Source organism: Metopolophium dirhodum, chromosome 5 (genome assembly GCF_019925205.1).
Source record: "Metopolophium dirhodum isolate CAU chromosome 5, ASM1992520v1, whole genome shotgun sequence".
Taxonomy (NCBI): domain Eukaryota; kingdom Metazoa; phylum Arthropoda; class Insecta; order Hemiptera; family Aphididae; genus Metopolophium; species Metopolophium dirhodum.
Window position 1 is genome coordinate 37618905 of NC_083564.1, and position 17479 is coordinate 37636383.

A 17479-nucleotide genomic window follows, 5' to 3' on the forward strand; every position below is an offset into this window, starting at 1 on the left:
CGAACGACGGCGGACGACGACGACCATTAATGAAAAAATAAAAATAATGTGGACGCGGTCACACGCATCGTGTACCGTCAAGTCGGCGGCGCCCCTCGAACCAATGCCGTATCTCGGAACCGGTCACGTGACACCCCGGACAACTACACTGAACAGACGAATGTACCGCCGCCGTCGTACCACTCTCACAGACGGGTGTACGGGACGTTCGGCGTGTGGGGGATCTCAGCCACCGTCGTCAGGCGAACGGCTGAACGAGTGTTATATTTTTTGTTTCTCTACACGCGATTTCTAGGTTTTTTCAGATCTCGCTCGTCGGACCCGGCCCGGCCGTCCGCACCCTATTGAGGCCTCTGTATTCAAACTGTTCACGATTTTTTCCGTCTACTTTTACCTGAATTGTTTACTCGATGACGTTTGACAAGACGTCGTCGAGTACATTATATTATTTTCATAGTGCCATATATTATTATTGCGCAATTGCGACATTATTAATATTTTACTTATCTTACTGACTACTGATTGAAATGAATTTATAATGATAATTTGTATTGGCACAAATAAGAGGGAGACACCAAATGTCTGACAAGTCCGCCAATTCACAGTGTAGTACTTAATATTAAGCAAGTCATTTTTAGAAAATATTATTGAAGGGTCTTCAGCTTCTCCCCCGCCAAATTATATTTTTGAGTAATTCAGTAATATTGAACCCCAAAAATTCCATTATTTGATATTTTGATAGCACTTATCACTGATTGATAACAAATAGCACCTGTCATATTTTTATTTTTGCTCATCAGTTGCCACTATCATAGTACTGTCTATCGTACTATCGTAGCCCTGAACTATTTATTTAGGTAATGTGTTTTGTGTTATTCGCTGTAATATACCTATATAATTTAATAGTTGATTAATATTTTGGTTTGAAACACTTACCATCCGTTTGACTTTTGAATGTTCCTTTTTAAGTTGTAATTGTAGTTTTAAGTCGAAAAAGTTAAATAATAGTACAATAATACACGATTATTTTACTCGTTGAATTTATGGGTTACTGTAGGAGAGAATAGTAATTTAAGTCATATTATTCAGTATTCTATATTTAGGTGATTAACTAATTCACATTAAAGGTAAATAATTGTACAATAATCGCATATAAGATTGTCGTGTAAATTAATTACCTTTTTTTTATTTGGTTCTCATTGTATTTCAAAAATTTTAGGTTAACAGAAATTAATTTGTTTTTTATATTTGATAACCAATAATGTTTGCTATAATAAATATAGTTTTAAATTTTAATGCAAGCCCAAAGGCTAAAAGTAATGAATTAAAATTTAAATTATTAATTTTTAAAGGCAAATTTAATACAGTATAATATTATATTATATTATTATGTTTAGTCATTTCATAGCCTTTAAATAATAAGCCTAACTAATAATTTTTGGGTCATTAAACAGATTTTGACATTAAAATAAAAACTATTAAATAATAAAATTATACATTGTACATTCTATGAAAATTAAACATTGAATTTAAAATGTCTTCAATAGCAAATAGCAATGGCATTAAAAAAAATTCTGATTTCCCTACTGCCATCATTATATTTCCTCACAGTAATGTTTTAATTTGTTATTTTTATTTTTGAACTGGTGATCCAGTTTGCGCTGTGCAATTGTTGATTAGTCAGCTACATTTTCCAGTCACATTTTTGAAATTTATATCCAATTTATTGGATGTTTGTGTTCTATCCCAAATTAATATTAAACATATTTTATAAGTATTAGTCCATGTGTGTATTCAAACGTACAACACGCTGAGCTTTGATAATATATTATTTTTTTTTATTAATTATATGCTTTCAACAATTGCCTATAAATTATAATTATATTATATTATTATTATTATTATTATTATCATAGGTTTATGAAGGGTATATTTTGGTTTGGAGATGTTGACCTAGATTCCTGGTCCTCATTATTAAAAAAAATTATTCTGGAATAATTTTAATCTCAAACCATTTTGCATATTTTTGTAATTTGTATTTTGTTATGCTTATTTCAATTTCTGACCATCTAAAATGTAAATCATCAAAGCAGCAACTTTTAAAAGTTGAAAACATTAAATTATAAAAAGTTAATTGTTTCAGTATTGTATATCAGTTAAAAATCCATTGTTTAATTTAAACTATTAAAATTGGCATTTGTGTATTTGATAATTGCACCAACACAATATACTCATTACTCGTAGATGAAAAACATTATTTTACGGTACCTACTCTTGAAATGTTCAATCTCTTAAAATGTTGATAATAAAGACATAAAGTCAATATTATGCTAAAACTTTTTAAATAAATAAATTGATATAAAACAATTAATAAATAATTTTTTGAAATACCTACACAATTTTTCTGTTAATAGCTAACCATCAACATTCACTAAATGAGAAAAAAATGACAAGACCATAATTTTGTTCCTAAAATGAATACAGACAAATTAAATTACCAATGTTCTTACATAAAATGCATTCTGGAATGTCTCTTATTATCTGTGATATATGTATCCAGTTTATATGTATGGAATTCACAACATTCTAGGTAATTTTATAATTTATTTATTCATGAACAATAAACACAAACTATGAGTAATATTGTAATTGTATAAACTTATTTGATTATTTATTACTTGTTTTCTGTTTTTGTACTAAGAGATCATCCATCGACTATTAAGAAAAGATTTCTTAGTGTATCATTCATGCTAATAATTTCACCATTATATACGTGGTATTTCATTAGTGACAAAACAAAAGTAAGACATACTTAATATAAAACTGTTTTTATTTTCTTAAAAATTGAAATAAATATTTTTAGGTACCTATTCGGTATTGGTTGGGTTTGAAATGGGATGGAATATTGATGTCTGCAGCTTCTTCACTTTTCTTAACATGTATATTATTCATGGGTCCAATATGCTTAATTTGTTGTAAAAACATTCAATTAAAAAATATCATTAGTAAGTTCTAAAAAGCTTACCTAGTAAAGTAATATACCTATACAATTTAATAATTAAAAAATGAATAATTCTCAGGTATTGAAAATATAAAATCAAAGTTAACAGAATTAATTTGGCTCAGAAATTATGTGGTGGCGCCAATATCTGAAGAATTTACCTTTAGAGCTTGCATTATACCTCTACTACTTCAAAGTTTCCAGCCAATGACCACCATTTTAATTTGTCCAATATTTTTTGGAGCAGGTAATGTAACTGTTTAATTAATATGACTACAAATCTAATCTTTACTCTTATTATGTATCTTGTTTAGCTCATTTTAATCAATGGATAGAAAGGATGCGAGCGGGTGTACCATGTTTGGATGCTTTTATTATGTCAGGTAATTTTTTTAATTCTTAAAAACATTATATTGTTTTAAACTCAATTGTTGAATCTTACGCAAGACCTATATACTTGGATTTCACTCCTTAGAAATGTTGAAATATTCTAAGAAAGGGTTACTTACAACCTTATATACTCAGTCTAGCGAGAGAATATATTGTAATCAGTTTTTCTGTGCAACTTCCACCCATTTAAATTTTAAACTGGTCCAATATAGCAGGGATACGCAGAATCAGCATGATCTCTCATTAGACAGAGTATAGTTATAGTCTAACACTTTCAAAGTTTATTCCAACAGGCCGGTGACGCTAATAACTTATCATGTATTTATACAATATAATTAAATCGGATTTTTTTTAATAAACTGAAACTTAGATAGGCCATTGAAAATGAACTCTAAATTTAAAGGTATGGGTGGTATTAGTTTTTGTTATTTCCGTTGTTTTTGAAATCAAGGGTGGCGTTGAACGTGTTAATAATTAATATTTATAATAAAAATGTTTTGTTCTCAAATTGATCATTTAATATTAATTTAATAATTATTAGCATTCTAGTGTTTCAGTTTATGTATACTACAATATTTGGAGCATATTCGGCACTGCTGTTCATCTCCACTGGAAATGTTATAGGACCAATCATGGCTCATAAATTTTGCAATCACATGGGATTTCCTGACTTCCGAGAAATGTTTCAATTTCAAGAGCCAAAACGTAGCTGTTTACTCATTCTTTCATTAGTCGGGTTAATACTATGGTGCATATTGATTAAATATACTACTGACCCCCGCATATATTCTAACCAAATGGATTGGACTGAAATGAACCAATGTAATACCTTAAACTCCAGCAATAATTTTGAGCAAAAATATTTTGTAAAATTGTAAACACAAATACCTTTATTTACATACACACAAAAAGAGAATATTATGTACAACATTATAACATTTTGATAAAACTGTTTAGCTCAAAAATGTAATATAAATGCTTCTATTTAAATTGAAACAATCAAACACAACAAAAATGTTAAATTTAAAATAAAAGACTGGATTATAGAAGAAGTTGTTAAGATTTTTTTATAAGAAACACAAAATAATTATATATATTGTGTTATTTATACCATAAGTAAGAAAAAAAAATTGTTTGAGATATCACAAAAAGTAATTAAAAAATAGGTATATGAATAAGTGAATAAACGAGTTATGTTGAACATTGAATAGTAAATATTTTTCAATATTCAGAAATATACTTGTATATTCCTAAACAATTTAACCAGTACGAACATAATATTATAACAATTTATGAATTACCGTAAATTTGAATAGAAAATAATGTATTATCAACTTTAAATTATACATCATAATGGTAACAAAATATTTTTTGAAATAATAACAAGAATTTATTAAGTTGCTTTTTAAAATACAAGTCTGTTGTGATATTTAAATTTACAAAAAACATTATTTTCTATTATATTTTATTTATAAATTTACAAATATTTTTTCAACAATTACTAAGTATTTTTTTTTTTTACTTATTTCTACCTATAGGTTTAATGGTTTGACCCATTTATTTAAAATCCAAAAATAATTATTTGAATTATATTAAGGAATCAATTGTACTTGGGTCAGTAGACTAAATCACAGATTGAAAACATTAATCCCATCACTGAGTTGATCTGTACACAGATCACCTTGAGTAACACAAATTCTTATTTAAGATCAGTACAGAATTCAAGAGTCCAATTTACCAGTCAATGAGATATTACTGATTTTTGAAGACTATGGAACTTGCATGCTATTTAAGTCGCCTGAAATATATAAATATAACATTAAAATAATAAATTATTCTGACAAATTATAAATAACAAACATTTTGGTAACAACAGATATTAGACTGACTTGCATCTTGAAATCTTCTTCCAGCTTCTTCTTTTTCATTGCCATCAAAATACCAAAGAGTAATTGCATACCTACACCAAATTAATGCAAATACATTGATTAAACTCAATTACATACTTCAGAAATGTTACAAATGTCATAAGGTTTAAAGGTTACATAAATTCACCTAGTTTTAAAAGCTGGTTGAACTTCATGAGGATTTCTTCGGTCAGACCAAAAGAATAATATACGATCAAATAATGGTTCTATGTCAGCTACTTGATCACTCCAACCTTCCGGAAATATTCTTAGCAAGCCACCATTTTCCTATAATACAATTAATAAATTCAATAAGCTTATTATTAGATCATAAATTATAAAACTATTAAACAATGTCACTGACCAATTTTATCTAAACACAAATAGAATAATTTTGAAAACTATTATATAGAATATTAATTCCGAGAACCAATTTTTCTGCATTAAAGAATAGAGGTATTTTTGTAAGTTTATCAATGTTATGTATAATCTCAATTACAAGATAAAAATGCTATTAAATGTTACAAGAAATTAAATATAATAATAAATCAGAAACATGAAACCATTAATTGATTTAGTCTACTGGTAATATGATTATTTTATTTTATCGCAAATAATTTACCTATCATTAAGAGCTAATTTTTATTCATTTAAAATATAATTACAATCATTATAAAACTACATGAAAAAAAAAACAATAAATAATAAGAACAAAATAATTTCATAAACCAGACTAAATATAAATCTTGGATGTCTACCAATATTTTACTTGAGTGCTTACTTTAATATCCCAGTCTTTATTTAAATAATATATCGCAGTAATACATCGGCCATCTTTGTTTGGATTATCTACATGCTTGACATAATGAGATCCATGTCCTGGATAACAAGCGACCATAGCCTAAAATAAATTTATGTTATTTAATTGTATGTAAAAGTTCATAATAAAAACCTATAAATAAAGTAGGATAGCTAATTATTCAATGCATATTATAACTGTTTATTTGAAATACAATAATGTTTAGAGTAGGTAGCTAGTTCTATTTCAACGAAAGAGAATGACAAAAAAATCAACAATATTATAATAGTAATAGATATATAAAAAAATATTTTTGTAATAATATTTTCTTTGGTAATAGACTTAGTCATAAGTAATAAGTACAAGCAGGATACCGGAGATGTTATGTCCTTGACCCTGATTACTAAAATTAAACTGAAAAGAGACTACTTTTGCTAATCAGAGTAAAATATCTCAAATCAGTATTTATGATATACAAGATTGAACATGCAATTGGCCCACAAACTTTGTCAATGTTCAATAAATCATATTCACAGGGCCTGCTTTAGCTTTTTTAGCACCCAGTGCAAGAATTATTTTGGCGCCTATCAACCCTTCTAAAATTCAAATTTAGATGCCTCTGGCCGTTCTGATTTTGATGCCCTGTACCTTCGAATGTGTCAATTGTATCTTAAGCCGGTCCTGAATATTCTTAACCTTATTAGAAAAGTATTCCATAATAATTATGTATGAATTTAATAGAAAATACATTTTTTATAAAAGAAAAAACCCTTTTTATTAAATAGTGACAGAAAATAAATGTAGCCGGTTAAATTATTTATTTAGTTTTATAACTTAAAATAATTCATCAATTGGATTTTTCAACTTTATTATTGCTTGGATCTATATGTGAATATACCTAAATGTATTTATATTATGGTACTCTTAAACCGTCATTGGTTGCATGGTTAGAAATTTTCTCACCTTGGTAATATTTAAGGTTTAGTTACCACTGCCTATTGTATCAGTTTATTGCCTTAGACATCCATGTACGTGTTTAGTAACATAATATAAAAATAATTGTACATCAACCCAAATTGTAATTGACCATCAATTGGCAATATTTGTATAGTAAAATATAGAAGTTTGGTGATCAATACTTACATAGTGAGAGGAATTCTCTACAAGTGACAAATGAAGTATAAAAAAAAGATGCGGCTAATAACAAGTTAACTTAACTAAATATATCAATTTTTTATATTTTTTTTATACAAACTTAGCTAAACCTCAAGACTTATCCATATCTAACGTCAGCAAAGACGAAGAATCAGTCTAATAAATACACCAACAGTTAGAATTCTTTAATAACTATTATGTAATCTTAGCACATATTTGTAATTATTGTAATTAATTTGTAAAAACTTGTAATACTAGGCACATAGTAGTGGGTGAATAGCTATAAATATGTTGAAGTCATTATTTTAATCAAAATTTATTTTTATGCAAGTAAATTTTAAACAAATTAGATAATAACGGGGATAATAATTATAACTACCTATGCTGCTGTCATAAGATAGATGCGCAAGTTACTTTCAAACATTTTGAGCAAAAACAGGTTTTGTTCCATAGTATTGGTATAAGTTATTTTATATTTTATTATTTTATTAAATATAAATAAATTAAGTTATTTGAATTTTATAATATTTTAAAGTTACATATTATAAAATATTAATGTTATTATTTCAATTTGACAATATTACACAGCAAATTATTGTTTTTACTACAGACTAAGCTAAAATGCAGTATAAATACCTAAAGTTATGCAATTTTACGGCATATTTACCTAGTACCTGAAAGTTTTCAACAACTTACATAGTATTTAAGCTTGTGAGGGCAGTATGGCCAAATCATTTTATTTTATGACTACATAGTTTAACTGATGTTTATATGTTTATTGTTACATATTATGTGCCCTAACAATACTGTTAATATTAAAAACTAAGAGTTAAGCAGTGGTCAGGAGTAGCGCGCTAATTGTAGCGACGCTACTTTATTTGTAGCAATTGACGTAGCGTCATGACGTACATTATGCCTTAGATAGCGAAATACTATAGCGCGCTAAACATTTCCGGTTAGCATAGCGAAAATTATCATTATATTGTCACTACCTACAATCTAATTGGTAATAATTAAAATATCAATTATGATTATATTTGTTTATTTATATTATAATGATTAGTGAAGTTTTTGTCTTGGGTCCTGTCCAGTGACCAAATGTCAAATCAGTACAAACTACAAACATTAGTTTTCAATAAGAACATTTTTAAAAATGTAGCGAAAAAGTAGCGTGCTACATCTAAACAATAGGGTTAGAAGCAGCGCGCTACATTTAAAAAAAGTAGCGATAGCGAGCTACTTTTTGGAGGGAGTAGCTGTAGCATTAGCGTGGTACAAAAAACTAGTAGCGTCCCGACCACTGGAGTTAAGGTATACATTCTATGTAAAGCCAGGCCCAGACTAGAGTTTTTTTATTTAGTACATCAATTTCTTGAATATAATGAATTTTTCTAAACAACTTACTTTGGTCCTGCCATTAATTGTATAGTTTCCAAGTTTACCATTGTCATTCATTTTGTTTGATCCCATGACTACGGCATCAACATCGCTTATAAGCTGTCCAATTTGTTTGCAACAATCCTCACGACCATCAACCCAAATGATCTGATCACCTCGTATAGTTTTGAGATTATTACTCGCTTTATTTCGAACCAACTGACCATCCTTGAACACTCCCATGTTATATAGATTCAAAACTTCATCTAGTACAGTCATGCCACGTTGATAACCTAGGAAATTATCTAACACGCACACTCCATACAGATCCATGTCGCGTATAATGTTGCGACATAGATCAACATAGTCACTGCGCTGGGACATTGGCACATTGGTACTTTGAACACTGTGGCTGGCTCTTTTATTTCGATTTCGTCCCATTACAAAGAGATATTCTGAGAAAAAAAAACACAATACACCTGTAATACATTTACACAACATTTGTCGACGAATCTTTAAGGCAATCTCGACAACTACCATCTGGTATCCTGGCATACCTACCTCACATGATAGTGTGAATGATCGGACAATATAGTGTTTTTTTTATTTTTACTCGATCACGTCTTGGCTGGTGATGATTTCGTGTCGATTCACAATTGTTGGTCGTAGTTATGCATTAAGGTCACGACGATGGCCGCGCAGGTGTAAATCCGTGCGAAAGATACCGAATGCAATATCACTCGCACACCGGGAGATCTGACAACAGACGAAATCTTCTGATGGTACTATAACTGATTGCCACCGGGAAACCGAAAATAAAAAATAAAAACTAAAAACATTCGATTCACACACCACCAAATTTCTTACAAACACACGCACAAGCGTAAGCACACACGGGCGAAGTTCGAGATCGTAGTTCGTACACACATTGACACACAGACCAGATCGAATGAAAAACACATGAATATCGCAATTCGCAAACGGACCTCGGACGAACCACGAACGCAAACTGCACGTACGCACTACGGCTACTACGGCACCTACCTACCTACATAGTACATAATATTAAAATAGTAATAATAACACTTATCTCGGAGACGCACTATCTACGAAGAGATAACACCGGCGGCGACGGCGAATGAAAGTAGCTGCTCGAATGCGGGTCTCGCCGGTAATGTGGTTACTCCACAATCCGTGGTATGGTCACAGAATAGATTAAATGGTATCATGGAGTATACTCCAAGTATGGTATACAGCACGGATATATATACTATCTGGTGTACAGTGCACGAACAAGCCACTCAGCCACGGGGACACGGGGTTCAGTGGTTCACCTCAAATACTAATACGACAGTCGGCAATACGGGACCGTGGCCCGTGGGGTCTGATCTAAGACTGTGGGGACAACTCCTTATCAGTTCCTCCCGAAATTGTAGTTATGGTTGTCGTTATTTTACCCCTTAAAAATAAATATAATATAAAAAAAAAGTTTTTACCTATTACTGCATTAGTTAATAGTTTCAATATTTCATATAAAAATACAAGTCGTGGTTCCATAATTTATTTTAAATATTGTCATCCTTTTTTAATATAACAAAATAAAATAATTTTTTAAGGAGTAAAATCAAGCAGTTTTAATAGCAATCTCGGGCTGGTCCCCAGGTTCTACAGTAGGTAGTAAGTGTCCCGTACATAGTATTGGTTGTACCTTCACAAATATGCAGACATGCAGTACAGTACCTATCGCTTGTCGTTGTCGGGTTCTGTTCATTTAATACGCAGATAACAACATTTTGGTAGTTTGTTTCAAGAATAGAGATAGATATAATAATAGAGATTTAGAGATAATTCTATAGCGTAAAATGTTTTGCAGTACGAATGACCACGTTTGAAACGTTGAAAAGGTTGAAATAATCGTAAGCGCACAGAATACATGAAATCTATTTCATCTATTCTGTGGTAAGCGCTTGGTGCAGTATGTAAATTAACCGTAGTATATATTTGGAGATATAATAGGTGCAGTGTTTGGAAAGAACGTCGTTCATGAACGCACGTTCACACGTTCACGTTCATTCACATCCTTTTTTAAGGAGTGAACGTGAACGAGTTCATTTTTTTAGTGAACGTTCCGAACACTGAATATGTGTAACAGTTGTAATTTTAAATAAAATCATTTTATAGGTACTTTATATTAATAAACGTACGTTAAAATCATAGAAAAGTAAGTAAAGTTAAGTACTGATTATTATTATAAATAACAAGAGGGCCCCGTGAGTGAGACTCGCGTTAAAAAGTGGAAAGCGGAAAAAGTATAAGCAAATTCAACCATGGCGTATGTATTGGTTATTGGAACTGAACCAGACAAAACGCTTGATCATGGCGTTTGCAATGTTTGCAAACATTTACTTTACTGTTTAGCAAACAGACAGTCCGGATTTCTCTGTTATCAAACGTTTCCAACGTTAACCGCTATAAAATTTCTTCATAGTTTTCATCTATTGCGTGGTATGTGGTGATACATACTTTTTTCATTTTATTACTTATTTTGTGTATTAATACATTAAGTAAGTAAACGTCAGTTTCTTATTATTCAGAAACTATAATAGGGCCGGTTTTAAGGGAGAGCACCGGTGGAAAATTTCACAGGTTGGCATACTTTGGGAGTGGAAAATTATCTCAGATAAAATAAACAAACACTTTAATTTTTTTTTTGTAAAGATAAAATTAATCCGAAAACAAAAAAAAATGATGTGCTAAAAAATTAACAGTGATATTGATATTTTAGTTTAATAAGGAAATATTATTCATGTTATCTTATGTGAGTGTGACCCACTGATGTTTACTAAACTTTAAACATTTTAATCGAATATTTGAATGTATAACATATACTAAACATAGTATAATATATATTCAGTTATTGTGTTGTCGCTACATCTAACTATATAAATGTGAAATGAAAATCTCTCTTAAGACTAAACTCTGGAACTACTTATCAGATCTTCTAAATTTTTTTTTAACGAAAGATTATATCACGGAGTAGGTTCTTATGAAAGAAAATTTTAGGAAAAACCACCGGAAAAGTAGGATATCTGGATGTCAAAAATACAACAGTGGCGAAATCTGTTTAGAAAAAAATAAACTAAATAAAATAAAAATTTAGTTTTTTGTTGCAGGTTAAGATAATAATAGTGTATTATATATTGGTTGCTATTGGTTAATCAGGCATGTTTGTTGATTTTTATTATTATTTTTTGTCAATATATATATATATATATTTATACTATCTGACCCCGTGCACTTCGTTGCCCGTTAAATGTACAAACTCTATATGACTCAAACTTTGTTCAATTCGTTATTTAATATTCGGTGTATGGTGTTCAAAATTTATCTTAACTTTTCTGTTGCCTGGAATAAAAATTCTGATTCACAGCAGCATATTATCGTGCTGTTTGTACGTAACTGTATGGATTTAACTCTAAAGTATCAAAGTTATACCAAGTTTGTCGTTTTTACTTAATTCCACTTACGGTGGATTAATATAATCAATTAATAAAAAATCCTAACTTAACCTATATAACCGTCATAAAATCCGATGAGTATAAAAAAAACAAATTTAACCCCTTTTAAAATTTTTTAATTATCCAGAGGTCTAATCTACACTCAAACATTAATTTATATATATATATAACCCATAGAAACCATTACTAAACAAAAATTGCTATCGTAAATCTCAAAATTCCTGCTTGGGCACCTACCGGGGGTGATCAATTCCCCTTTTAAATTAGCCTAAGACACTCACAAAGAATATGATTTTCTATTGGTGAAAGAATATTCGAAATCGGTTCAATAGTTTCGGAGTTTATCCCGAACATACAAACAAATGCTATCATTTTATATATTAGTATAGATATAGATATAGATCAGAAAATGATGCAAATTGCAATTGCATATTGTACCTACTACCTACCTAATAAAATACCTAAAAAATGTAGGGCCGTATTCCATAGTCGATGCTTAAAATAAGTATTGCTTAGATAATCTAATTTTGATAATTTGAAAAATAAAAATAATGTGATAACAACTAAAAGCAATGCTTAAGGTACAGTGCTTAAGCAATGCTTTAGGTCTTGACCAACCTTAATTTAAGTAATAATTTTTCTTTTTTTTGGCTTTAGCCAAAGTCTCGTTTATGAATCTTAATTGAATTTTGAGTCATAAGTATAGCATAATATGTGACTGGGTCACGTAAAAGTATATATTTTTATTCCCAAAAGCGCAATGTATACAATACGCTAGTCCGAATATTCCAAACGCCATCTTTGATTCACTACGCTCAGGTTAATAATATGTACCTATTTTGCCTATACTATACGCCGGGTAACTAATTCCTTAGACTTGAGTGAAATACTTAAAACATTAATTATTAATATGTATATAATATTATTAACTAGCTGTCACCCGCCTGCTCCGCCCCCGTGGATAGTTGCTTGAAAATTGTAGTGCTGTTTCGTGGCTCCACAAATCCTGTCTATCTATCGTGCAACTTTTTTTTTTATATGAAGAGTAATTAAATTGTATGCAGAGTAGTGTAAATCTTAACTTTTCCGTTACCCCAAAAAAAATTCTGATTGTTCAACTCCTGTGTAATATGATGTGGAAGCAATATCTTTTTAAGTGTAAATGATATTATATTTTAATGTAAGGCAATCTATCTACGGTACATCGTGGACCCCGTGATGTTTGTACTGGTGAAAGACATAAGCGCCAAAATGAGATAAGAAAAAAAAAAGTGGATAAGTGGATGTCGCTCTGCTGTACAGTAGGTTACAAGTGGGTTATTCTAATGGATGGTGTTAAATTTGAATTCAATGATATAATATCATTGTATAAGAAAAACGATTCTGAGCGAAAACGGTCAGTCAGCCTATGATATTACCAAGTATATTTGATGATATTATTGTGAATAAAGTAATTCATATATAACCTATTTACGTGGAGCCTTGTTTTAAATTTTCGATCCTTAGCCATAAAAGTTAAACATTTTATACATTTTTAACCACAAAATAATTTATAAATTATAAATTTGATAAATGTTGTCAAAATTTGAAATTTAAATGCTTATAAAAAAAAATTGTGCCCATGTAGTTATAATATTTTTTTAACTTTTATTAGAACGATATATCATATAGCCTTATATTAAATTTTCACGCTTTTTTACCCAACAAATAAAATTTTATTGATATTTATAGAAAAAAAAACTAAAAAAATTGTCCGTAAACAGCTCAAAAAGAGTCAAAATATTTTTCAACATTTTAAGGTGTATAGAAAATGCTAATATAAACATTCAGTGAAATTTTCAAGTAACTACAGTCATTTGTTTTTTAATTACAATAAAATAAGAAAATTGATACATGAGAAATCGAGTGAATATCAAATGTTGTAAAAATATAAATTTCAGACGCTCATAAAAATTTAATTTAAGTTTCTTGTAGACATTTTTTTTTTTGATAAAGGTAGACAAACTTATGAGTAATCTTATATTACATTTTCAAATCTTAGATTTAAAAAGAAAAATTTTTATGAATTCTCAACTCAAAATAATTTGCTATTTTTCGTGATTTTTCCGTATTTTGTCAAAATTTGAACTTTAAATGCTTATAAATAAAAACTGTGACTAAAGATTTTTAATTTTTTTCATCTGCCTTTGAAACAATAACCTAAGAGTTTTCTATTAATTTTTCAAGCTTTTTTACTCAACAGATAAAATTTTATTGATATTTTTTAGAAAAAAAACTAAAAAAATTTTAAACTGACGATGGCCGTAAACAGCTCAAAAAGAGTCAAAATATTTTGTTAATTTTACGGTGTATAGGAAATGCAATTATTAATATTCAGTCAAAATTTCATGTCCCTACGGTCATTTGTTTTAGAGTTACACCTAAAACCAAAATTTTCTCAAAAACAGATTTTGCGTAAAAATTCCCGTTTTTCCTTAATTTTTCTTTTGTTTTTCACGTCGCTTTTGAAAACTATACTGGGAAATTTTTACTTTTGACCCCCCAAAGTACCAATTAGATTCACTTTGCTATCAGAAAAGTTAATGTTGAAGAAAATCCAAGCACTTTTACTGTCCTAAAAGGTGATGACAGACACAAAAATAAAAATAAAAAAAAAAAAACACACATCATTGTAAAATCAAAACATTCATCGCTTCGCTCAGAATCTAAAACACACATCATTGTAAAATCAATACATTTATCGCTTCGCTCAGAATCTAAAATTGTATAGTACGAAAGCGCAAAAATCTTAGATACCTGTGTGTCACGCATAATAAATGTCAGTTACATTTAGAACTATATATTATATTTTAACAATTTTTTATAAGATCGAAAAAATCAACCGATTTATTCAAATTATATTTATTTGTATAATGTATATTATATTTTATCAATTTATTATTGACATTTTTTCTTAAGATCAAAAAATCAACCAATTTATTAAAATTATAATTTATTAATTTCTATTATATTTATTGACAATTTTTTATGAGATAGACATTTTCAAATAACTATTTATATAAAATATTAATTTTGGCGCAAATGATATGCCATTTTTCCTTATGTCATATTATAGCCGTTTGTACTTAAGTGTAAAATTTAACTATCAAAGTATCAAGTAACAAAGTTATACCAAGTTTTTTGTTTTTACTTAATTCAACATATAGCGGACATGTTATTAATTTCATCTTCAACTATATTGTTCCTAGATAAGCGCTATCCTCTTGGCACTATTTGTGGAGCGGCCATGGTTTGATTTCCTCTTTTTATTTTAATAAAATTCTTCAAAATTAACAACTAAAACAAAACTAAAACATTCATAAATTCATAACCAATAGCAACCTTACAATAAACAAAAATATATTATTATTTAGTTTATTTTTTTCTGGACAGATTGCGCCATTAATGTATTTTTTATTTCCAGATTTCCTACTTTTCCGGTGGATTTTCCTAAAATGTTCTCTCATAAAAACCTTTTCCTGACAATTATGAACACAACAAAAAACATAAGCCTAATCGGTCAAGCTGTTTCGGAGCCAATAACCGTAACACAAAATATGGACTTGCTTTTATAGTATAGATTATAATTATACTACATTATATAGTTGTTATCAAGACTCACAGTTAGATCCAGAACGACCATAAGAACTTAGAAGTATAAAATAAAGATATAAACTTCCCCTATAAAAACGTACATATAATCTTTTCTGACCGTTTTCAGAAGTGGATTATGATTTAAAAAATGCACAACTGTCAGTTGTTATTAACCAGTGTACCTAACATAAAATAGGATTTTTTTACGTTTTTTTGGAAAACATAATTTTTATTACCTTTATTTAACGATGAATTGTGTACTGAACGTCTGCACTCTAGTCTCTAGATTATACGGTACAGCTAGGTTTGACCGGAATAGTCGATGTTTACACGTAAGTTGGTTTTTATATTATGTTGGTACACAATTTGAACCAGTGATTTACCCCTTGGTAAATTTTAAAATATCTTTGGAGATAAAATATTTTTATTTTGCCTAAGAATTTCTTATCATCTGAGCGCACGGCAGTGCGCCAGGCCAAGTTCCAGCAATGCCAGTGTATCTTTACACGAACCAATTCGCCCAGTTTTTCTAACCCATATATCTCTGTTTCTTCTTAAGATAAACTTTTGAAATTTAAAACACAGATAAATCTCGAGTAGCTTAGGACGCTGTAAGAAAATGAGCCCTGAATATTGTGCCATTTCAAAATGGGAGGTTTTCAAAATTTTTCAATATTGTTACCGACTCACCGACTCACTGATTCACTGACTCACTGATCATCAAAATTATAAGACACTTCCTGTATAGGTAGAAACGTGAAATTTGGCACAAAGGTAGGTTTTACAGTGTTACTAAAAGGAAAAATCTAAAAATTGAAATTTTTTCAAAATTTATGTCGCTTTAGAGAGTGTATTTCTAAACGTATGAAGTGGCGCGCTTAGCACGCATAAACGTTTTCTTTTAAACACAATATGGTGATTACAATATGGTGATTACAATATGGTAATAAGAAATTGTTTGTAGTTGACTTATATATATATTTATAAAACATAGTAATGTTTTCATAAATTTATTTTATTCAAATACGAAATATAATATAATTATTCAAATACAGAATATTTTAAAAATATTCGTCGGTTTACGGACGATAATTTTACCAACAAAAACCTAACAGTGAAAAAAAGCCAAATTCCAAACTCCCTCCCAAAAAAGTCGGCCTATCAAAGTAGGGAAATCTACATTGTGGCCAACTCTGCTATTTTTTAATTCATAACCTCACTGCACTCCTACATTAAAAGTAACACTCCTCTTTTATTTGTATTGTTTAACACTTGGCCAGCATATAACATCATTAACGAATACATTCATCGCTCAACTCAGAATCTAAAATGTATCGAAACTCGAAAGGGTATTTAAATAGGAATTCTGAAGTTGAGTTATAATAATATTACTCAAATATTTGTTCGGTCTAAGCGGCCGAAGTCGAAGATGCATTTACTAAGTTATTATCAATTACACTATTTAGTATTTACTATCCATACGAAAATAAATGTCTACATTTTACCTATTATGTTCTAAACACATATATAATATATATACATATAGATTATAGACGTAATCTCAGGGTCTTTTTTGTGGACATCAACACTAATATAAGCAATATTTTATCATTCAAAAACACAAGTATTACAGAATTGCCTAATTATACTTTACCCTATACTTCAACCTGCAGTATTTTTAGTGAACACTCGCCCAAAC

The 17479-nt window shown here is 29.4% G+C and overlaps 2 protein-coding genes across 5 annotated transcripts; one reads left to right on the plus strand and one right to left on the minus strand.

Annotated features, from left to right (window-relative positions):
• The first annotated feature begins 2 nt into the window (after positions 1 to 2).
• LOC132945802 (CAAX prenyl protease 2) lies at positions 3 to 4443 on the plus strand. 3 transcript variants are annotated; one of them, XM_061015569.1, is made up of 7 exons: positions 3 to 1103; positions 2415 to 2590; positions 2702 to 2801; positions 2864 to 3005; positions 3081 to 3248; positions 3316 to 3384; positions 3941 to 4443. In XM_061015569.1, exons 2-7 carry the CDS (start codon positions 2475 to 2477, stop codon positions 4267 to 4269), a joined length of 924 nt encoding a protein of 307 aa, XP_060871552.1. In that variant the 5' UTR covers positions 3 to 1103; positions 2415 to 2474; the 3' UTR covers positions 4270 to 4443. The 3 variants fall into 3 exon arrangements, with proteins under 3 accessions (XP_060871552.1, XP_060871551.1, XP_060871550.1); XM_061015568.1 differs by having other exon boundaries at positions 4 to 857; XM_061015567.1 differs by having other exon boundaries at positions 5 to 1127.
• Positions 4444 to 4585: 142 nt separating this feature from the next.
• LOC132945804 (egl nine homolog 1) lies at positions 4586 to 9710 on the minus strand. Of its 2 annotated transcripts, none has more exons than XM_061015570.1 (6): positions 9191 to 9710; positions 8657 to 9084; positions 6080 to 6199; positions 5447 to 5586; positions 5252 to 5351; positions 4586 to 5189 (listed from the first exon to the last, which is right to left on the minus strand). In XM_061015570.1, exons 2-6 carry the CDS (start codon positions 9068 to 9070, stop codon positions 5181 to 5183), a joined length of 783 nt encoding a protein of 260 aa, XP_060871553.1. In that variant the 5' UTR covers positions 9071 to 9084; positions 9191 to 9710; the 3' UTR covers positions 4586 to 5180. The 2 variants fall into 2 exon arrangements, with proteins under 2 accessions (XP_060871553.1, XP_060871554.1); XM_061015571.1 differs by having other exon boundaries at positions 5281 to 5351; positions 9191 to 9709.
• Between the last annotated feature and the right edge of the window lie 7769 nt (positions 9711 to 17479).